Source organism: Mesoplodon mirus (assembly GCF_964341445.2).
Source record: "Mesoplodon mirus genome assembly, chromosome: 5".
In the NCBI taxonomy this organism is placed as follows: Eukaryota; Metazoa; Chordata; class Mammalia; order Artiodactyla; family Ziphiidae; genus Mesoplodon; species Mesoplodon mirus.
The window spans coordinates 93,738,915-93,762,714 of record NC_138980.1 but is presented as its reverse complement, the minus strand read 5'-3'; the positions used below and the strand labels follow the sequence as shown (position 1 = coordinate 93,762,714).

At 34.7% G+C, this 23,800-nt stretch overlaps 1 protein-coding gene across 1 annotated transcript in view; it reads right to left on the bottom strand.

The window, feature by feature from the left end:
* TMEM232 (transmembrane protein 232) overlaps positions 1–23,800 on the bottom strand; it is a gene marked incomplete at its 5' end in the record, with an annotated part of 240,883 nt that overhangs the window by 206,789 nt on the left and 10,294 nt on the right. Inside the window, 6 exon segments of the mRNA XM_082621232.1 lie at positions 1,763–1,917; positions 4,401–4,500; positions 9,828–9,910; positions 9,913–9,984; positions 11,808–11,913; positions 16,701–16,812. Coding sequence (XP_082477358.1) covers positions 1,763–1,917; positions 4,401–4,500; positions 9,828–9,910; positions 9,913–9,984; positions 11,808–11,913; positions 16,701–16,812 — 628 coding nt within the window.

The following is a 23,800-nucleotide window of genomic DNA, read 5'->3' as shown; positions in this document are numbered from 1 at the left end:
GCGCAATTAACTACACAGTTAAGCACAATTATTTAGTCAGCATAAGCATGTCCTTAGACAAAAAATTATTACATTTAACTAAGTTAAAGTGAGTTCCTAAGTATATTTTTCAATAATTATTATTTATGTTTGCATGGCTCTTAATAATTTATAAGGCACATGCTTTTTTGCAGTCTTCACAACAACTCTGTAGATTAGTTTGGGCAAATATGATGATGATGATGATAATGATTATGGTCGTGGTGGTGTCTTTTTATTTTTTTTGAAGTTATTCCTTCACTTCATATATATATACATACATATATATATATATATATATATATATATATGTTTTTTTGTGGCTGCACAGTGCAGCATGCAGAGTCTTAGTTCCCCAACCAGGGATCAAACCCGTGCCCTCTGTAGTGGAAGAGTGGATTCTTAACCACTGGACTGCCAGTGAAGTACCTGGTGGTATCTTTTTTAAAGATAGGCAAATGGGGATTTGGAGAGCTTAATGGACCTACTCTGGATCACATAGTCAATTGGTGAACAGGCCCTTCCTCTTGAGAGTCAGTGCTTTTTCTGTTGCTCAGTATCTTAGGTTATAAATTTAATGTTAAAACATTTTTGAAACTTTAAAACAAGATCCTTTTTATGCATGAAGCAATGTGTGTTCATTAGTAAGCATAATCAAATGGTTCAAATGGCTTAGTATACGTCACTCTTTATATAAATGGTTTACCAAGTTATGAGCCAAAAAGAAAACACTAACTCCTAGAAAGAACACAAATAGATGTGGTTAAATGTTCCTCCTATAGACTTAAATTTTAGATAGCTGTGGAAAGGGCCCAAGGGAAGCACAGGGAAACTGTGAGGCAACTCACAGGCAAAATTATTTTAAAAAAGAATTTTCCTTAAATTTCCTTAGTTGCTCCAACTAGCATCATATTAAATGCATTTTTCTCCTTTTTAAGAAATTATTAGAAAAACAAAATTTCTATTTATAAATTATAAAATAATAAGTATATATAAGAAAAAATAAAATAATAAAAGAATCAAGGTTTTGAAGTGTTCACTGCTTTCTTTTGGAATATATGTGAGAAAAGGAAATAAAGGCATTACAAGCCCCAAAGATTGAAGTTTGACTTTTGAAGTACATCAGCCTATAAGGTATATGAACACTGGAGTTCTGTTTGTAAAATCATAGCTTATTACATACCAAGGAATTATATATAATTGGGACAGATAGTTTTCTCTAATGTTGATCATTAATATCTAAGTTAGAAATTAAAAGGAGATGTATCATATACCAGGTATTACTTTCTCAATTTTGAACCATTAAAAAAATTTCAGTTGATTTTAATAGCATATTAAATGTTATTACATATGAATCATGGAAGCATAAAAATATTACACTTGCTCTCATTAACAGCCTGTACTTTACACACTCTCCCTTTAATAAAAATGTAATATCTTAAAATGCTCATTTAAAAGTCAATCTAAATTATGTTGCAATTTTTAATTAGTCAGCTGAGATGGAATCTATAAGGAAGAAGGTATTATGGCATTACTCCATTTAAAGTAGTAGTGGTGGATACTGATGCCCCACTACTGATCCTACTAACTACTGTCCAGGAAATGTGCACATGACTTTAATGTCTGTGCTGTTCACTCCTCCTCTGCAGCTAAATTCATCTTCAGCCATGTTACTGAATTAGCAAGCATGATTATTTAAGCATAGTAATCTGATCTGATTCGTCATGTGCTAGGATATACTCACCATCTCAGAATCTAAATTCTTGTCTTCCACAGGGCTAAAAATTGATTGAGAAAGGAGTTCTCTTTTACATACAATTTCCAAGATTTTCAGAATACACTGCGCATTTGAAAAGATGTTTGGATACTTGCAATATAATTCTCCAGAGAAAGAAATTGCTATTGTAAGAAAAATAATTTGAGAGAAATATTTCATTAACATCTCACACTGCATTTCATTTGTCTTTTAGTTATTAAAATATAATTAAATTCAGTACTTAAGAAGCTGAAACTGCTGTATATTTCCCCATCTAGTGAAGATTAATAATGTTATGTATGACCCCTGGTGGTATAATAGAAAACTACAAGGTAAATAATTCATACATAAGAGTTTATATAATTCAGAACAGCAATTACATAATGGTTGAATGCCCAATTAAGTATAGTTACTACACAACAATCCCTGGAAACTTCCAGATGAAAATAAATCAAGTCAGAATAGATACTATTCATAATGGATAATCTGATATTGTAATCAATGTCATTGCTTTTAAACCAACATTCTCCAGTTTAATTCTTTTCAAGATGTCATTGTTGTTTTTAAAAATACATAGTTTAACAACAGCAACAATTATGTCATTTAAGATAAGACTGTGTGGTATTTAACAGAACCATCTCTGTGCTGTTCTTTTTACAAACTTTTAAACAATCTTTGAGTGGAAAAATTAGTAATAACCACTCTTCTATTGGATGGCTGTATGGGTAGGTAGTAGCAGTAACTAATGGCCTCAGGTAGGAATCCACCTGTTGCTGAAGATGAACATGTAGCCTCAGTAGGGCTCCACTTAACAGCATGTGATAAGAGGACAATATCTAGGATTTTATCCTTATATGAAACAAAATGTTGGTGTTCTTGTGATATATCAACAATAACAAGCCAGTGTAAGAACTTGAGGTTTTATACAAATAATCTTTCAAAATGTATTTGCCACAACTACCTGAATACTTGATGAATCACTATGCTGAACACTGTGAGGAGTTAAAAGAGATTTATAATGTAATGAAGAAAGCAAAACAAGTGATACAGTAGACACAAATTCCTATACTGTCAATCTACAGCCATGCCTTGGTTTCAGACCCTATCAAAACTTGTATCCAAAACATTTGCACTATTACCTTCTCCTCCCCTCCTCTATGGCTTTTCCCATCAAATATTACTCCCTTTCTTGCATCCTGAGTCTCTTGATTTCTTATCCTACAACATATTAATCTTCTCCTCTTTTGACCTTGTTTTCTCATCCAAACTATTGACATATTTCTCCTTCCTTTCATAGCTAAGCTTTTTAAAACAGTTCACCACCTTTGTCTTATGCTTAAACTTTCCCTTCACTCAGTTTACCTCCAATCTGAACTTTGCTTCCACTTGGTAATGCTCCCAAGAACAATGACTTTCTGACTTCAGAAACCCATCACCCGTCTCAGACCTCCTATTGTTTAATGATTTTACAGCTCGATAATGTTGATCTTCTGGACTCTCCCCTCTTTGGCTTTCTATATCATCACTCGCGCCTTTCTCTACTAATTCTTCTCTACTGGTTGATGTCTGTTACTCCAATAATCTATTAAATGTTTATGTCCCCCAAGACTCTACTACTAGAATAAATTTCTCCCCACCACCACCTCCCATTCCCAGGTTATCTCATCCACGTTAACAGTTGACTGTCAAATGATCCATGTTGATACCCATGAAATAAGCGATTCCCAGGCTTCACTTATTTCCCTAGTTCCAAACCTCTGTTTCCAACTGGGTATACACACCTGAGTGACCTTCAGATTCAGTATGTCCAAATGTTTCTCCAAAATTTTCTCAGTTTAGAGCACCATTATCTTGACCTTATTAGTCAATATGTAAAATTTAAGATTCATCCTGAATTTGTCACTTTCCCGTATATATAGCTTAGATCCAAGGGATCACCAAGTTCAGTGTTTTTTATCTCCTAAAAACTTTTCAAAACTATTTTACTCTATCCATCCCCATTTTAGAAGTTCATACCTTTAACATCTCTTGCCTGTATGAATGTCATAGCTAATGGACCCCCTGCGTCCACTCTCTCCTTACTCAGTCCAGCAACTACATCACCACTAGGGTTACCTTACTAAAATATGAATTTAACTTTCTTGAAATCCAGTGAGTTAGATATTACAGATAAGAAAATTGAGCCACGGACAAGTTCATACGCTTAGTTAAGTAGGAAATTTAAAAGTAAAACCCAAGCAGTCTCGCCCAGAAGCTGTGCTCTTCAGTACTGTACCTATTATCTTTCACGAAAAATAATATACAGCCTATACTTTTTGTTTGTTTGTCTGTTTTTTTTTTTTTTTTTTTGCGGTACGCGGGCCTCTCACTGTTGTGGCCTCTCTCGTTGCAGAGCCCAGGCTCTGGACGCGCAGGCTAAGTGGCCATGGCTCACAGGCCCAGCCGCTCCGTGGCATGTGGGATCTTCCCGGACCGGGGCACGAACCCGTGTCCCCTGCATCAGCAGGCGGACTCTCAACCACTGCACCACCAGGGAAGCCCTAGCCTATACTCTTTATAGTGATAGTCTGAGCTTCTCAAAATAACATAAAACATTTTTAAATATAGAAAATAAAAGACAGTCTACCATATAAATATGGTTGAAGCCTAAGTAAATGTTGTTTAAAACTTTCCAGGTGACCATGAAGGAAATATATAAAAAGTCGTAAGAAGACCAAATAGCCAATCTGTCAAAAAAGAAAAAAAAAGCATTTTTGTGTTGCATCAATAAATGTTTAAAAACCATAAGGAAAATAAACCATTTTATCATTACATTTGCTTTTGATGAAACAATTTCAAATTCATTTGAGATTGTATGCTTTTGAAATAACTTTAAAACATTTGTATCAAGGTTAAAATACTGGTTCAGCAAAAAAAAATTCAAAAATCATCTCTCCATTACATATAATGACCAATATTGAATACTATTTTGTTCTATGTCCTTTAGAACAGTATTTTCCAAACTGCAAATCATGCCCCTTAAGTGAGTCATGAAATCAACAGAAAGGGGATTTTTAAGTAAAATAAAAGAGAAAATATCATAGTACATTGCACAGTGCCTTTTCTCAGTATATAGATGAATGTGGATTGCAATAGTTCTGAGAAATATTCTGCCTGTGCATAGTATGTTGTACCGAAGTCCCCATTCCCTCATGAAAACACACACACACACACACACACACACACACACACAATGTCATTACTAAATACACACTTTCATATCGTACTTCTGTGAAGTTTAAAATACATGTATAGTTTAAACTGTTTTACATAGACAACAGAAAATTAAATATCTGCAAAAATATATGATTTCACAGAAAATGAGAAAAAAAAAACACACACTATAGAAATAAATGGAATGTAAATGCCTAAATTGCTAAATGATAAGATTACAGAAAAGGACCAAATAATAATAATAACTACCATTATATCATTATCAAGATATACATATATGCAAATCCTCTTAACATCTTAACAATAATGCAGGGTATTATTAGATCTACATGTAAAAAAATAAAATTAAATTCAAAAGATGATTCTACCAAGTCTCAGTGCTTCACCCAAAACTATTAAGCAAATAAGTAGCATTACTGGAATTCAAACCCAGGAATGTGTGTTTTGCATCAAAAGACATGAACTTTCTGTTACAGCAGTGATTTCCAAATTTTTTTTTTTTTTTTTCGGTACGCGGGCCTCTCACTGCTGTGGCCTCTCCCGTTGCGGAGCACAGGCTCAGCGGCCATGGCTCACGGACCCAGCTGCTCCGCGGCATGTGGGATCTTCCTGGACCGTGGCACAAACCCGTGTCCCCTGCATTGGCAGGCGGACTCTCAACCACTGCGCCACCAGGGAAGCCCCCAAATATTTTTATCAAAAACTTCTATCATTAAAATAAATTCTAAGAATGCACCATGAATATTTGTAAATACATCCATAAATTATAAACATGCACCATTTATCGACTTTTAAAAATAAAAAAAATAAAATGTTTATATCATGCCAAGGGATCTCTTCATATAAAGCACTTTGATATAGTACTATGCTTCTCCAAAAGACTGAAGCTAGATGAGAAGGAAGTGGAGATCAACAGATCATTTAAAAGAATATTGCAATACTCTAAGTGAGCATGTTAAAGTTGGAAATAATAAATTCATCAGAAGAAAAATAATTTAAGATTTTGCAAGGGATCAGAGAAGGATATTGGAAGCAATACTTTAAAACTTTAAAGTGGGTCTGCAGAGAAAAATACATAATCAACATATCAGTTTGCAAAACTGCTGTATTATACACCAATTTGGTCATGAGTTTCACTTTATCCAGAAGTGAAACTCTATACAACTATGCTTGGAAAAATGGTTTTATAACCTTTCATCTGTAATATTCTGAAAAGCCAGATTTTTGTTGAAAAATATGCCAGTCTTTATCTCTAAGGAATTCTGTAACTTTCTATGCATTTGTCCTCATGTTTCATTTGTGTAGATACTCTCTCTGTAGGTTGACAACTTAAGCTTTGCCTCCTAGAGTAAATTTCTGCTTGTCAGTTTCTTTCCCTGCTCCCCTGTCTTTTCTTCCTTTATTCTTTCACCCCTTCTTTCCTTCTCTTTTCATCTTTTCTTATCTTCATTTCTCTGTTATCTAACCGTGAAATAGAAATGCTGAATAATATTTATTATGTATTACATTGTAATAGTTAGTGATGTGTTTTATGTTCTTTATAGAAGCTTGAAGAACACTGCTTATATTCCCATCTAAAATATATTAAGCCAGGCTTCCCTGGTGGCGCAGTGGTTAGGAGTCCGCCTGCCAATGCAGGGGACGCGGGTTCGAGCACTGGTCCAGGAGAATCCCACATGCTGTGGAGCAACTAAGCCCGTGTGCCACAACAACTGAGCCTGCGCTCTAGAGGATGCGTGCCACAATTACCGAAGCCCATGTGCCTAGGGCCCGTGCTCCACAACAAGAGAAGCCACTGCAATGAGAAGCCCACACGCTGCAACGAAGAGTAGCTCCCTCTCACCGCAACTAGAGAAAGCCCGCACACAGCAACAAAGACCCAATGCAGCCAAAAATTAATTAATTAATTAATTAAAAATAAATAAAAATAAAATATATTAAACCTACTGTTGCTTATATGTTATTCCTATACTTTAATAAGTAGACATCAGCAATTAAGATTCTACACTCAGAGGAAAACAATGAGGAAAGAATGCACACAAAATTGGAAAGTAAGTAATATTAGGGAATCAGGTATTTCTGGCTCTTCCCAACCCTGAGCTACATACTTCTTTGTGAAAAGAGAAACAAAATGGTACATATTAAGGTGAGTAATGCCTTTATGGCAATACCATTAAATATACCATTCTGTCAACAAGAAGAGATCAAAAGGGAAGTTTCCAACTGACGGTTAGATATATAATGAAATTCCTACAAAGACAAGGAGGATAATTGAAATGGCTTCTTGCCTGAAATCAAAGGCACTTATAAAGCATGCTGATTTCTACTAGCTAATTTATATTATCTAGAACAATAAAAAGTAAGCACTAAAATTAGTAAATCTGACAGCCAAGGTAAATGAGTAGAATCATAGCTGAGAGTCCACTGGACTGTGGGTTTCAAAATCTTCTCTGCTGAGATATTGGGTAATTCACTTAGACTCTCAATGCCTAGTCTGTGGAATGGTGGATAATAATAGCACCTACCTTTTAGGACTTTTGCAAAGATTAAATAAGTTATTATGTCTAATATAGCTAAAGCACTGATCATTGTGCAATGCAAATAGTCTAAACATCCAGATGAGAGGATACAGGCATCTTTTTAAAATTCAATGAATCCATGGTATACGTAAATTATAAGCAATATGTGCAATGGCAAAAACTTTATTTTATAGCCATTTTTATTGCTGGCAGAAATATAAAAGGCAAAAAATGGAAAACGTTCAGTAAAGGGGCTGAGAAGGAAAGGAAAGGCCACACTTTCTCTGTTTTTCCACTCCACTCTTTTTCCATCATAAACTAATATACCCATCTTTTTGTATCATATATAAATTTGAAATCCCAAAATGATTATATAAATATAAGCTCTTAAATACTGCCATAATGAACAGTTTGGGAAGTAAAGAGGAAAGAAGAAAAAGACATTATAATTTTACTTGTCTCTTTGCCTCCTGTTCTTCTAGCAAAGCATCAGTTCTTTGCATGTTCAATTTCTGTTATGTGTTCTCTGTATCCTGCCTGGTGTCCATAAGTCTTTTACCTCCAAACATATCAGAGAAGATCTAGGCCTAATTTATAAGGTCTGAAATACATATCTTCCAAAAATGCTGTGGCTGACTCATGAATATCTTCATGCTCATTTTCTAACAGTTCATAAACAAAATTAAATAAGGAAAAAATATATTTTTGCAAATAATACCATACTTAGTTTCAAATGATATATATACACATACATGTCAATTGAGATATAGACATATGTATATATTTCTTTATTCTTAAAATTATTCTTCTTGCTTTTCTTTGCTATAAAACCATTAGTTAAGCTAAATTTCTTTGACTAATAATAAATTTTGCAGCAGGCAACCTTGATCATCACAGGAAGTAGAACCATATGTTTTCTAGGACCTTATGAAACATGAGCTACATAAACATAGTTTCCCATCTTATGGCTCTAAAATGACACAGAATACTGAGAGAACAACTCATCTTCTCAAATCGGGCAACAGTTTAAGAATTATCAGTCAGCATTTTTAAATGGAAAAGTGGCATTTAGCAATCCTTAAAATAGAGAGGAGAACATTTCTCCAAAGAAGATATACAAATTGCCAACAAACACATGAATGGATGCTCAACATCACTAATCATTAGAGAAATGCAAATCAAAACTACAATAAGGTATCACCTCACACCAGTCAGATGGCCATCATAAAAAATCTACAAACAATAAATGCTGGAGAGGGTGTGGAGAAAAGGGAACCCTCTTGCACTGTTGGTGGGAATGTAAACTGATACAGCCACTATGGAGAACAGTATGGAGGTTCCTTAAAAAACAAAAAATAGAACTACCATATGACCCAGCATTCCCACTACTGGGCATATACCCTGAGAAAACCATAATTGAAAAAGAGTCATGTACCACAATGTTCATTGCAGCTGTATTTACAATAGTCAGGACATGGAAGCAACCTAAGTGTCCATCGACAGATGAATGGATAAAGAATATGTGGCACATATATACAATGGAATATTACTCAGCCTTAAAAAGAAATGATTTGTAGTGAGGTGGATGGACCTAGAGTCTGTCATACAGAGTGAAGTAAGTCAGAAAGAGAAAAAAAATACCGTATGCTAACACATATATATGGAATCTAAAAAAAAAAAAAAATGGTTCTGAAGAACCTAGGGGCAGGACAGGAACAAAGACGCAGATGTAGAGAATGGACTTGAAGACACAGGGAGGGGGAAGGGTAAGCTGGGATGAAGTGAGAGCATGGAATTCACATATATACACTGCCAAATGTAAAATAGATAGCTAGTGGAAAGCAGCCACATAGCACAGGGAGATCAGCTCGGTGACCATCTAGAGGGGTGGGATAGGGAGTGTGGGAGGGAGACACAAAAGGGAGGAGATATGGGGATATATGTATATGTATAGCTGATTCACTTTGTTATAAAGCAGAAACTAAAACACCATTGTAAAGCAATTATACTCCACTAAAGATGTTAAAAAAAAATAGAGAGAGGAGAAAAGCTATATATACTCAGAAATAAGTGCAAACTTGATTTTTAATTAAATGTTATTTTCTTACATAGTTGGTGAAACTGTATTTTCTCAAACTATCTCCATCTGCATATCAAGCAATAATGTAATGTCCACATTTAGAGGAGATTAAAATAAGCTACCAAACGAGAATATTCTGTAATAAAACCAAATGGCCTGTTTAGCTCCTGAAACAGATATCATGTGGCTAGATGTACTACATGTAGCAATTAAAACACATTAAAATTATTTTAAAACTTACCTTTGCAAGCTTTATTTCAACTGAGTATAAGTACGTCTTTAGGAATGCATCACAACAGAGTCTATATAAAACTGATTCCGCAAAAATAATAAGGCAGGCAGATGATCGTAATCAAAGGTAGCATGGTCCAGGGAAGCATAAAGCATATTTAAAGCTTCTGAAATATTAAAAAGTATAATTTATAAATTATGCTGCTTTTCTACATACTACAATTAAGTCTTCTAATTAACTATCTGCTCAGTCACCAAGACCACATTGTGGTTTTAAAATATTCACAAAGTCTTTGACATCCCTCCCATCAAGAGGTGAAGTCTACACCCCCTTCCCCTTGAACCTGAGCAGGCCTTGTGACTGCTTTAACTAATAGAATGTGGCAGAAGTGACACTGTGTGACTTCCAAGGCTCGATCAGAAAAGGCAATACAGTTGCCCCCTCTACCTCGTTGTCAAGATACTACCTTTGTAATTCTAAGCTGCCATGTAGGACATTCAACTACTCGGAAGTCACTAAGCTGGAGAGACTACAGAGGTGGCGGAGGGTGGGGAGGGGGAAGAGGCAAGGAGAGAGAGAAATGCCCTAGGAGCTCCACCTCTTCCACCCGACACAAAATAGATCACGAGGCCACATATATAATGGTGGGGAAATAGGACAGAACTGGATGACAAAAGACAGTGCTCAAGATAAGTGCTAAAGAAGAGAAAAGTAGAAGACTAGAAAATCAAAGCAGAGGAAATAAGGCCCAATGGAGCTGAACAAGGAAGAATATAGCGCTAAGGCCCTACAGAACATTGCACCTCACGTCATTACAGGCATACCTCATCTTATTCACTTTGATTTATTATGCTTTGCAGATATTGTATTTTTTACAAATTGAGAGTTTGTGACAACCCTGTGTCTAGCAAGTCTATCAGTGCCACTTTTCCAACAACATTATTTTTTAATTAATGTATGTACATTTTCAGACATAATGCTATTCCACATTTGATAGACTACAGTATAGTGTAAACATAACTTTTACATGCACTGTGAAACAAAAAAATTAATGTGACTCGCTTTATTACAATATTTACTTTATTATGGTAATCTGGAACCAGACTCACAATATCTCCAAGAATGTGCCTATACAAAGATTTTGAGGCGCTTTCATGAACAAAACTGAGGTTTAATTGACAAAGAAGAGCAAGGGGCTGCTGGTTGTTGGTAAGCCAAGATTGTTTACTTCAATATCATTTAAACATTTAATAGGGTCAGGTTGTGGACAGCACTGTGATGAAGTGTCATAAAGGCAAGTTAAATACAAAATCATTCTTATTCTTCCTGTTGCTTGAAAGCTCCAGATAGCACTACAAAACCCAATTTATAAGGGAAAATACTCTCTGACCTCATATGGTTAACATTCTAAAACTCATTTTAAAAGGCATACACATAAAATTTAGAATAATATAGAAGAAACTTTATTTCCTTAAAAATAATGTTTTTTAATGTCTTTTTTAGATTGGTTGGAGGGTGGTTTAAAAGGAGACAGAAATAAGTGATAAATGAAAAGGTAATGAGTAAAATGGCTGTTTAAAACAAGTGAAAAACAAATGGCCATTTGGTTAATGTTTTATGAGTAAGAATTATAAAATGCAGAAACGAATTTCTCTAAAGTATAGTGCCTAGTGTTATTGAAAATCACTAAATGACATTTTATATTACTTTTTAATTAGTTACTAATTTTAGAAAAAAGCAATAAAGACTGTGCTGAGCAAAAGTTTTTAAAACAATCTCATAATTAAAAAGTTGAGCAGCCAAATTCATAAATTCAAAATTACAAAAGGACCTTTCATAATGAAACATTATCAGGTATTTCAATAGAGAAAGGTAGATTTTCCTTGGCTCCTGCACAATTTCTAAATATTAAAGTTGTCAAATTATGCCTTCACTGCTAATCTAGAAAACACTTACGGTAACTAAGAAGAGCTTAGTTAGAGGACATACCATCTTGGATTTCTCCTTTGCACTGAGCCAGATATACTACTTCAGTCCATGTCATAGGAAGATGCACATGCCTCCTAGTACCTAAGGTTTTGAGACCCAATTTCCTCTGTTATGGGGAAGATAAAAGAGGCAAACAAAAATGTACAGCTTTTAAATTTAATATATATTTATTTTTATTATCTATATTTTATTTATTCTATTATTTTATTATTTATAATTTATTAATATTTTACTTCTTTTTATTGAATATAGTTGATTTACAGTACTGTTTTAGTTTCAGGTGTACAGCAAAGTGATTCAGTTATACATATACATCAATAAATATATATTCTTTTTCAGATTCTTTTCCATTATAGGTTATAACACGACAGTGAATATAGTTTCCTGTGCTATACAGTAAGTCCTTGTTGTTTATCTATTTTATATATAGTAGTGTGTATCTGTTAATCCCACACTCCTAATTTATCCCTCCCTGGCACTTTTCCCTTTGGTAATCATAAGTTTGTTTTCTATGTCTGTGTGTCTGATTCTGTTTTGTAAATAAGTTAATTTGTATTATTTTTTTAGATTCCACATGTAAGTGATATCATATGATATTTGTTTTTCTCTGTCTGACTTACTTCATCTAGTATGATAATCTGCAGATCCATCCATATTGCTACAAATAGCAATACTTCATTCTTTTTTATGGATGAGTAATATTCATATATATATATATATATATATATATATATATATATCTCACATCTTCTTTATCCATTCACCTGTCAGTGGACACTTAGGTTGCTTCCATGTTTTGGCTATTGTAAATAGTGCTGCTATGAACATTGGGGTACATGTATCTTTTTGCATTAGACTTTTCATCTTTTCCAGATATATGCCCAGGAGTGGAATTGCTGGATCATATGGTAACTCTATTTTAAGTTTTTTAAGGAACCTCCATACTGTTTTCCATAGTGGCTGCACCAATTTACATTCCCACCAACAATGTAGGAGGATTCATTTTCCTCCATGCCCTCTCCAGCATCTATTATTTGTAGACTTTTTGATAATGGTCATTCTGATCAGTGTGAGGTGATACCTCACTATGGTATGGATTTGCATTTCTCTAACAATTAGTGATGTTGAGCATCTTTTCATGTGCCTGTTGGCTATCTGTATATCTTCTTTGGAGAAACATCTAGTTAGGTCTTTTGCCCATTTTTTGATTGGGTTGTTTGGGGTTTCTTTGATATTGAGCTGTATGAGCTGTTTTGTATATTTTGGAAACTAAGCCCTTGTCAGTTGCATCACTTGCAAATACTTTCTCCCAGTCCACAAGTTATCTTTTCATTTTGTGTATGGTTTGCTTTGCTGTGCAAAAGCTTATAAGTTTGATTAGGTCCCATTTGTTTATTTTTGCTTTTATTTCTATTGCCTTGGGAGACTAACCTAACAAAATACTGGTATAATTTATGTCAGAGAATGTTTTGCCAATGTTCTCTCTTAGGAGCTTTATGGTGTCATGTCTTATATTTAAGTCTTTAAGTCATTTTGAGTTTATATTTGTTTATGGTGTGAGGGTAACTTCATTGATTTACATGTGGCTGTACAGTTTTCCCAATACCACTTGTTGAAGAGACTGCCCATTGTATATTATTGCCGCCTTCATTGAAGATTAATTGACTCTACGTGTGTGGATTTACTTCTGGGCTCTCTATTCTGTTCCACTGATCCATATGTCTGTTGTGCCAATACCACACTGTTTTTGATTACTGTAGCTTTGTAGTGTTATCAGAAGTCTGAGAGGGTTATGCCTCCAGCTTTGTTCTTTTTCCTCAGGATTGCTTTGGAAATTCTGGGTCTTTTGTGGTTCCATGTAAATTCCAGGATTCTGAGTTCTAGCTCTGTGAAGAATCTCATGGGTAATTTGATAGGGATAGCATTAATTCTGTAGATTGCTTTGGGCAGTATGGCCATTTTAACAATATTAATTCTTCCAATCCAAAGCATTGGATATCTTTCCATTTCTTTGAATCATCTTCAATTTCCTTTATCAATGTTTTATAGTTCTCAGCATGTAAGTCTTTCACCTCCTAGGTCAGGTTTATTCCTAGGTATTTTTTTTGACATGAGGTTAAATGGGATTTTTTTTTTTTACTTTCTCTTTCTGATATTTCCTTGTTACTGTAAAGAAATGGAACAGATTTCTGTATGTTAATCTTGTATCCTGCTACCTTGCTGAATTCATTTATCAGTTCTAATAGTTTTTGTGTGGCGTCTTTAGGGTTTTCTATATAGAGTATCATATCATCTTCATACAATGACAATTTTATCTCTTCCTTTCCAATTTGGATACCTTTTTTTCTTGTCTGGTTGCTGTGCCTAGGACTTCCAACACTGTTAAATAGAATTGGTAAGAGTGGGCATCCTTGTTTTGTTCCAGAATTTAGCAAGAAGGCTTTCAGCTTTTCACCAATAAGTATTATGTTGACTGTGGGTTTGTCATAAGTGGCTTTTTATTATGTTGAGATAAGCTCCCTCTATACCCACTTTGGTGAGAGTTTTTATCAGGAATGGATGTTGAATTTTATCAAATGCTTTTCTGCAATGACCATGTTGTTGTTTTATCTTTTCTCTTGTTGATGTGGTTTAAAACATTGATTGATTTGCATATGTTGAACCATCCTTGTGACCATGGGATGACTCCAACTTGATCATAGTGTACAATCCTTTTATGTGTTGCTGGATTCAGTTTGCTAATATTTTGCTGAGGATTTTTGCATCTATATTCAAAGATATTGGCCTGTGATTTTCTTGTTGTTTTTTTTTTTTTTTTTGGTAGTGTCTTTGTCTGGTTTTGGCATCAGGGTGATGGTGGCTTCAGAGAATGACTTTGGGAATGCTCCCTCCTCTTCAGTTTTTTGGAAGAGTTTGAGAAGGATAGGTATAAGTTCTTCTTTGTAGGTGTGGCAGAATTCCCCAGTGAAGCCTTCTACTCCTGGACTTTTGTTTGCAGGGAGTTTTTTATTACATATTTCAGGGTCTAGTGATCAGTCGCTTCAAATTATGTTTCTTCCTGACTCAGTTTTAGTAGGCTGTATGTTTCTAGAAACTTGTCAATTTCTTCTAGGTAGTCCATTTTGTTGGCATATAACTGTTCATAGTATTTTCTTGTGAATATTTTGTGGTATCAGTTGTTATTTCTCCTCTTTCATTTCTCAATTTGTTTATTTGGGTCCTCTCTCTTTCTTCTTGGTGAGTCTGGCTAAAGGTTTGTTGATGTTGTTTACCCTTTCAAAAGCCCAGCTCTTTGTTTTATTGATCTATCTATATATTTATTTATATATATATATGATTGATATATTATTATTTATATTTTATTATTAATTCTATTATTTGAATTTTATTTATTACTATTTTATCATTTATTTTCATTTTTATTTATTCACTTATTTATTTGTATTATCCCTTATTCTGAAAGTCATTCTATGAGGCTGATGCTCTTAAAGCTGTATATTTTTGCATTTATTATATTTATTTATTTTTTTTTTTTTTTTTTTTTTTTTTCTTTTTTTTTGCGGTATGCGGGCCTCTCACTGTTGTGGCCTCTCCCGTTGCGGAGCACAGGCTCCGGACGCGCAGGCCCAGCGGCCATGGCTCACGGGCCCAGCCGCTCCGCGGCATATGGGATCCTCCCAGACCGGGGCACGAACCCGCATCCCCTGCATCGGCAGGCGGACTCTCAACCACTGCGCCACCAGGGAGGCCCCTATATTTATTTTTTGACATTTTATGTAAACTGTATTAGTGTTAAAATATAGAGAATGTTAATATTCTGAGTAATATTAGTGTCTGCTGAAAATAATTTTCACTCTTTCTTTCTAGGGATTACTTCTGTCTCATTTCCTCACCAAGAGAATGCATCTCTGATTTTAAAAGGGTAACTATATTGAAAAAAATAGCTTGATGCAAATTTTCTGGAGAACTCCGGCTACTTCACTGTGGATGGACTGAAGTTAGTGAACATAAAAGAGATATGAAGATTTCCCCCCTTATATTAATGTGACCATTCCTGGGGCTGCCCCAGTTGGCCAAATGAAGAGAAACTCACTGATGAATGTACCTGCTGGCAACTATCTGCATGCAAAGCTAATAAAGTATATTCTTTTTTCTAATCAACTTTTTTCATGGATTTTTTAAAAAATTTTAAATATATGGTCAGTCATGAGCCAAAATGCTGGGAAATAACAGCCACAAAAAAAAAGTTGGCTTAATTTATGCTTCAGTTTTGTGCAGCTTTTATTTCACCAGTTATCTAGTGTTAAAGCAAAATCATATGTATATTATATCTCTGCCAAAACTTAAACTGGATCTAATGAAGAAAAGGTAAAACAGGACTTATTTTAATTTCTGTTCTGTTTTTATATGTGTTTGAAATTTTGTGAATTAATGACATATTCTTAAAGAATGTATTTTCTACAAGTTAGGTGAATAGTTTGTTACAGAGAAAGAACAGAGTACTCTGTGCATGTCTAGTGAATGTTTAGGAGACCCTTCTTTCCTCTTTAGGAAACATCATATATCAGTTAACATTTTTTAGTAAAAAGTGTAATTTTCATAAACAAAAATTTATTTACCAGCCGTTGATATTTTGCTGTAGGCTCTTGGATTAGTGCCAACAACTATATTCTCCAATAATTTATGAAGAATCTTCATCCAAAAAGCCATTTGACATTGAATAATTTGGTCATAAGTTTTAACTTTAATTTGCATTAGTATTTTTAACTATGTCTACTTATGATTAAAGAAAGGTGTATTCTTATCTTTTTCTTTCAATATTTTAGAACATGTAATTATCCACCAACTGGAAGAGAAAGTTCACATACTTAGTAATCAATAGTGTGCCATTACCTTACATTTGATAAGGTTTTTTCTAGCTATGTCCAACAGTTCTTCCTCCTCTTTTGGATTTTTTGTTTGGTTGGGTCTCAAGATGAATTCTTTTGTGATTGAAAATGGTGGCCTAAACCAAAAAAGAAAAAAAATCAATAATTATAGCTATCACTTCCAAATTTTAATTAATCAAACATCCAGTGGCTAAGTGTATCTATTTTCTGAAAAAGCACTTTACCTTAATGAGAAAGTTTCACACACACAAAAATCAGTAAAAATATTTATGTATATATATGTGTGTGTGTGTGTGTGTGTGTGTGTGTTTGTGTATGTCTCCTAGATTGATCTTATCATACTCTTGGATTGAGAAATATAATTCTCATGATATTGAAGAACTTTGTAGCCTTTGAAAAAAATCCAGCATAGCTTCATTATGTGGAAGACTGATTTAACTCCTCACGTATTTCAGTGTTGGTTCAATTTAAGCTCCGTGCAAGTGGAATCAGTCGAACTGTGTCTGAAGTAAAGTAGGCAGGACAGAAAAGATGTATGTAGTAAGGTCAGAGAGGTGACAAGGAGCCATACTAACTTTGGGTGAGATGGGAATCTATTGCAGGGTTTTGATAAGATGAGTGGCATAATTCAACTTATATTTTAACAAGATCATTCTGATGTTGTGTTGAGAGCTGGAGTGTGGGGAGGTAGCAAGGGAGAGAGCACATATACACTTAGCTGAGAGGTAATTTGGCTTGGATCAGAATTATAGCAAAGTAATTAAAGTGAAGAGTTTGGATAATGGATATATTTTGACATTAGCTCCAACCAGACTGCCCAATGAATTAGAAATAGGCATGAGAGGGAAGAAAAAAAAAAAAAAAAGGAGTCATGATTGAACTGAGTAACGGAAAGGAAAGAATTGCTGTTTACCAAGATGGGAAAGGTTGCTAGAGGAGCAGATTTGAGGTGAGGGTAGAGAATAAGTTCAGTATTGGACATGTTATGTTTGAGATGACCATGGCCATCCAAATGGAGATGCAGAGTAAGAAGTTAGATATGAGTCTGAATTTGGGGGAAAGGTTCAGGCTAAATATATCAATTTTTGAGTCATTAGCACACATATGGCATTTAAAGTCTTGTGAATGGAAAGGATTCCATGGGCAAAGTGTAGAGAGGGTAGACAAGTATTTCAAAGAGAAGTGAGAAAAGTTGAGGCTGTATGCAAGAGAATGAGTAAAGTGATTATAATGATGTATCATGGCATTTAAAATGGCATGGAATCAAAAGTGATATCAGAGGAATAGAAAATGGGTAGTAGAGTCAATGAGTTGTTTATGTGATAAAATAATTGTTGGAGTCACACGATTAAAAGGAGTGATCTGAGAAAATAAAACATCTTTCAACAACTTACTGTATTTATAATTTACTGAATTAGTTGCTCTGTGGCATATAGGAAAAAAACATGAATAAAAATCAAATTTTGCCTCTGAGTGACTCATAGTCCAATTGGGAAGCCAGATGTATGTAAAAGTAATCACAGTGCCACATGATCACAGGATAAGCAGAGATAAAACCATGATGCTCTGTAAACTAGAGCCAAATAGATATCCCAGTGAAGAACAATTAATGAAATGACCAGCTCTTTAACTGCCACCCTAAAGTAGGCATTTATTCAGTCATTCAATCAGTAAGCATTTATTGACTATCTCTATGTATCAGGTGCTACTAACCTTGGAACTGGGCTACAATGGTGAAACCAACAAACAACCTTGCCCTCAAGCAGCGTATAGCAGAAGAGTTGAGGTGTTAGAACTCACAAAGTCTGCTAGAATTGGGCATTTGAAATGAATAACTTCATTCTTGACTACCTGCTATCTTGCTTTTGGAGATATGAGGTTAGATGTATATGGTAAAGATTGGCTGAAAACTCTTCTCAGGAGTCATCTGGGATGACATATCTTTGATGGACATGGACCTACTCTTCGCGAAGTGTCCAAAATAGCTTCAGTCTTCCCATTTGTACAGAGTACTATGGGAATAAGATAGTCCCTTTATCCATTTAAATTTTTCTAATTTTCGTTAGAAATTAGATTCTTTAAAAGTATTAACATAACAGTGCTGTTTACAACAAACCAAACATTCAGGGATGCATCCCAACACTACCATCTCCAATTCTACCCATTAGAAATAGCCAAGATTAATGGGTCAGTGTGTATCCTTCATATCTTTCTCAATACTCACAAATATAAACCAACCTATGTGTACTGTTTTTAGTAAATAGAACCATGTATGCAACACTGTAGCATGCTTTCTTCATTAAATTTATCAGACATTAAAGTTCAACTGATCCTAACATGCAGTAGTATGGATGTACCCAACAAATGCAACAATGTCTTTATTGACTGACACTTCCCATCACTTCCAGTATAATTTTGGCCATGCTAACTGATGCTGTAATTTTTTTAAATCCTTGTACATAGGCCTGATATTTAGTAGGTGCACACTATTCTGATTTATCAATCTCCACACTATATCAATAGTTAAATATTTTGATTACCACCTCTGCTTGTAAATATATCTATATAAAGACATCCTAAGAGAATTAGAAGGCAAACCTTCAAAGGAAAGAACATATTTTCAACACATCCAACTGACAAAGGGCTCATATCCATAATATAACCAGAATGTATGAAGAACTCCCAAACAATAGAAACATAGAGAAGAGGCTTAAACAGGTAATTGACAAAAGAAGAAATCCATGTGGCCAATAACTATGTGAAACAATGATTAACATCATAAATAGGGAAACTCAAATTAAAACCATCTCGTTTAAGCAGATTTCCCTACCACCGACCACAGAAACCCCTCCAAACACACAAAGACACAGCGCCCCACACACACACACACAAATACACACACTATACACACTCCAAACACACAAATACATATACTATATCCAAGGGAAAATGGATATAGAGAAAAATGCATTTGTATCATTTTATTTTTAAAGTAGAGTAAAGCCTCAGGGTAAAAATAATATCTAATAAAATTTCTATGCTTAGAATATATTTTATAAATAATTTTAGTTTTGCCAATTCTCTTTCAGTATGGTTGAGGCCTGTAGTGAATCATTAAAAATATGGAAAGCTAATGCTTTCCAGCTTCCTGTACAGAGATTGAGTACCTTAACTGGACTCCCTCAGCTCATGTCAATAAATATTTAACAGGAAATAAATATAGCTTTTTAAACTATTTCTTGCCCATCACAAATAGGGGTTATACAAATTAATACTTATTTAATGATAAATACAACCCATGATAAGAAGCAAAAGGAAACTTGAAAAAGTAAATATAGGCATGTGAAAGGAAAATATATCTTAACTTCACACATTCTAATTTCTTTAAACTATCAAAGGATTTCACAAAGATAAATGTAATCTACTGTAAGTATATAAGTGCAGTCCTGTGGAAAGGTAATGAGTTAAGGTCATCATGCCAATTTCATATAAGGGAAATATACTAAAGTCTTCTGACTGCACGGATATCAATCCAAATGACTTTATGTTATCTGTGAATTCAGAACTTTTTTTTAGCTGACAATTCATTTGTTCAATAAACATTTAATGAAAGCCTCCCACATACAAGATATTTCACTAGATATAATGAGGGCTAAGAGAGGAATCAGGCCTGGCCTCAGTAAATTCACATTCTAGGAGGGAAGTGAGACAAATCACAAATGATGTAACATAAAGGAGACACACTGAAGAAAAAAAAAAAGGAAATAAAATCCTGTGGCGAGTTCAGAAGGTCATGATTCCAACACTTCCTGATGCTATAATCTTTGCTTAATCATTTACTCTGTGTGAGCTATAATTTTCCATCTGTGGAAATGAGGGCAAAATTTGCAGAATTTTGAAAAACAATGAACTGGAACACGTTGTCTAGTTCCTTACATAGATTCAGCACTGGATAACTATTAGTTATAAGAATTACTGTTTTTGGTTAAAGATTCAAAAAAGCTTTATTGCAGAAGTGGCACTTGAGCTGTACCTTGATATGAAGATAGGAACTAGAATGTGACAGAATGGCAGTTATCCTTTCAAAATCTTTTCTCTGTTTCTTCCTGGTCACATGATCACGCAGCTAGTGCCTATATTTCCCAGTCTTTCTGGCAGGTTGTGAGGAGATACAATATATGCAAATTTCAGGTCACCTTTAACTTAAAGACAGGCCACTTTCCCTAGAATAAAACTTTTCTTCCTTCCAGTTGACTGGAATACAAAAATGGTGCTGAATTGGCTTTGATTAGGCAGATCAGTACAACTATGAGATAATGAGGGTTGTGAGTTTCTCACTGACCGCAAAAGCAGAGCTATCCTGTCAGCCTACACCCACTGGATTCATATGTCAGATAAATACACTTCTATCTTACTTAAGCCTCTGAAATTAAGACCTCTTTTTATAGTCACTTCAAATTTACCCTAACACAAGTAGAAACAAAGAAAAAAAAACAGTCTTAATGTAGCATAGAGACAGAATGCTTAAAATCAAGATAGGAAATGAAGATGGAAATGTTAGGTTGAGACACATACAAATGGCATTGAATGGTAGTCTGTGGTAGACTTAAAGCTACCTACATCAGTATCTATTCTCCTCCCTTTCTTACTAAAATATTCTTTCTTGCAGTTAGGTATGCACAGATGTCTAAGGTTTCAGCCAATAAAACATAAGTAAATTCAGAGAGCTCTGGAAGTCTCCTGAAAAAGTGTATAAACCCTTCTTCTATCCTTCCTCTATTCTGCTGCATGTAGCACAACTGTGATGTCTGGATTTTCAGCAGCCAGGATAGAACATGAAATGCCCTCAAGAGTAAGTCATGTGTAGCAGACCAGCTAGTTAAAAGGAATCTAAATCCTGGATCACCATACCAGCTCTGGACTGACTATATTCAGAGAAATAAACTATTTTTAAGTATCATTGCTATTTTAGATTCTCTTAGTTGCAGTGGCCACCAATTCTATATTACACATAGACTTTTGAGTTTTATTTGATAAATAAGAGAATTATTCAGCAGAAGAGTGATGAGATTACAGCTGTGCTTCAGGATGACTAAACTTAAAGTCCAATGTTGAATGGTTTGGAGTGAGGAGTGACTACTGATAAAAAGTTGGACAATTATTTGAACAATTTAGGTAAGTAATAAAGGTCTGAACTACAGTTTGGGCAATAATAATGACAAAAAGTAAATGAATGTGAGAGATTAGCTGGAAGTTAAATCAATAGGGCTCGATGACTACCAAGATGTAAGAAAAGAAATTGTGAGGGTGGACATAGAGATAATCTTATGGTTTTGAGCCAACATGATTAGTAGTAGAGAGTTGGCATCAAGACAATTAGATGGAAAAATCTGGGCAGATGATCTGTGCCATTCTGGATGTACTGACTGTGATTTACCTGTGAGACAACCAAGTGGAGAGATCTATAATCTAAGTGAACTTGTGAGGCAGACATTAAGTGGATAAGATCTGGAAATAAAGACTTAAGATTCACCTACATACTCAAAGCTATGAAATCTCAAGAGGAAGAGTACTGAGAAAAAAGAATCAAGGGAGATCTTTGGACAAATCCTACAGGTAGGAGGCAAGAGGAAAAGAATGGTAAATATGATAGGCGATTCAGGGAAATACTACAATGGAATTCAAATATTTGTACAATTTGGGGTGTAAACTCTTTCTCTGAGAATTGTTCATCACTCATAGTCCCTGCTGGGCCAGTGGGTCTAACTTCGACATTAGCACCATTTGGCTCCATCCTCCCCTACCTTGGCCATAGCTGACAGGGTCACAATAGACATCTGGCTCACCCTAGGCCAATCCAATCTTCTCTTCAGGGATTTTAAATAATAAGCTAATAATTCTAATTAGTTGATGTCAGAGTTGATAGTTTATGTGGAGTCAAGAGGTGGCTTTCGTTGAAATGTTGTTCAAGACAACAAAATACCCTAAAGCACAGAGCTTTAGAAAAAGATATGTTAGTATTCTGTCATGTTTTTCATGATATGCCTTTGTCTGCATTATATCTTGTTTGCTTTTCCTTTGCAATTTTTCCTCTGATCCCACTTAATGAATATAGAACATGCTCACTGTTTATTCCATATATTTTGGAACCATTTAACTAGATAATAAGGGTACTGCATAGGTAGGGATTGCTCTATTTGTTGGCTGTCGGAAAAATGGAGAATATTTTATGTATTAATTTATGTGTGATTTACAGATGATGGTCTTTCAGCATGTATTATGCAATACAACTGTCACGTACTACTAGTTAATGTTATATGCCTCTTCTTTATGGGTATGTAGTTTTATAGCAATATGTTCACCATCATAGCCCTGATCCATGTTTGTTGGATGATTTACTGATGTACAGCCAGAGTTTGTAGTCTAGTATAGATACAGACTATACCTGTTGATCATTTTATCTCCATTGTCTCTTAGAGACACTGAATGAATAAATGAGACCTGGTTATACCTTCCACTCTCAAGTTCCACAAGACAGCCCTACATCCTTCCATTACATTTTTCTTTTGCTTCAGTTAAGCTGAATGTGTGCCTGTTCCATGCAAACAAACAATCCTAGACTGAGATACCAAGCAAGAATAGATTGAAGATGCAGACCATGATCAAAAATGTACATCTTGCAGAGATAAAAACTAAGCACAGTGAAAATATCATTAGAGTTAATGTTTAGGAAGTCAGTAGAGATCATTAAGAGAGTACTTTTACTAGATAAATAAAAACAGAAACCAGATTTGATAGTGCTAATAAATAGATGAATTAAAAAATTAATCTGGCTATACCTTTGGTAAATTTGGTATTATGGGAAGGTGAAAAAATGGAACTGAAACAGATAGAAATTTTGAATAACAACTAACTTGGCTGGTACTTCCTAAAAACCAAAAGTACCAGCACAATTAGAGAACAGTCTAGCCCTTTCAGGTATGTATATGATACAACTGAATGTGTAAGGAATTCAGGAACAGATTTATTAACCTGAAAGGCATAAAGAGTTGGTGGGAATTTCCTGGCAGTCCAGTGGTTAGGGCTCTGCACTTCCACTTCAGG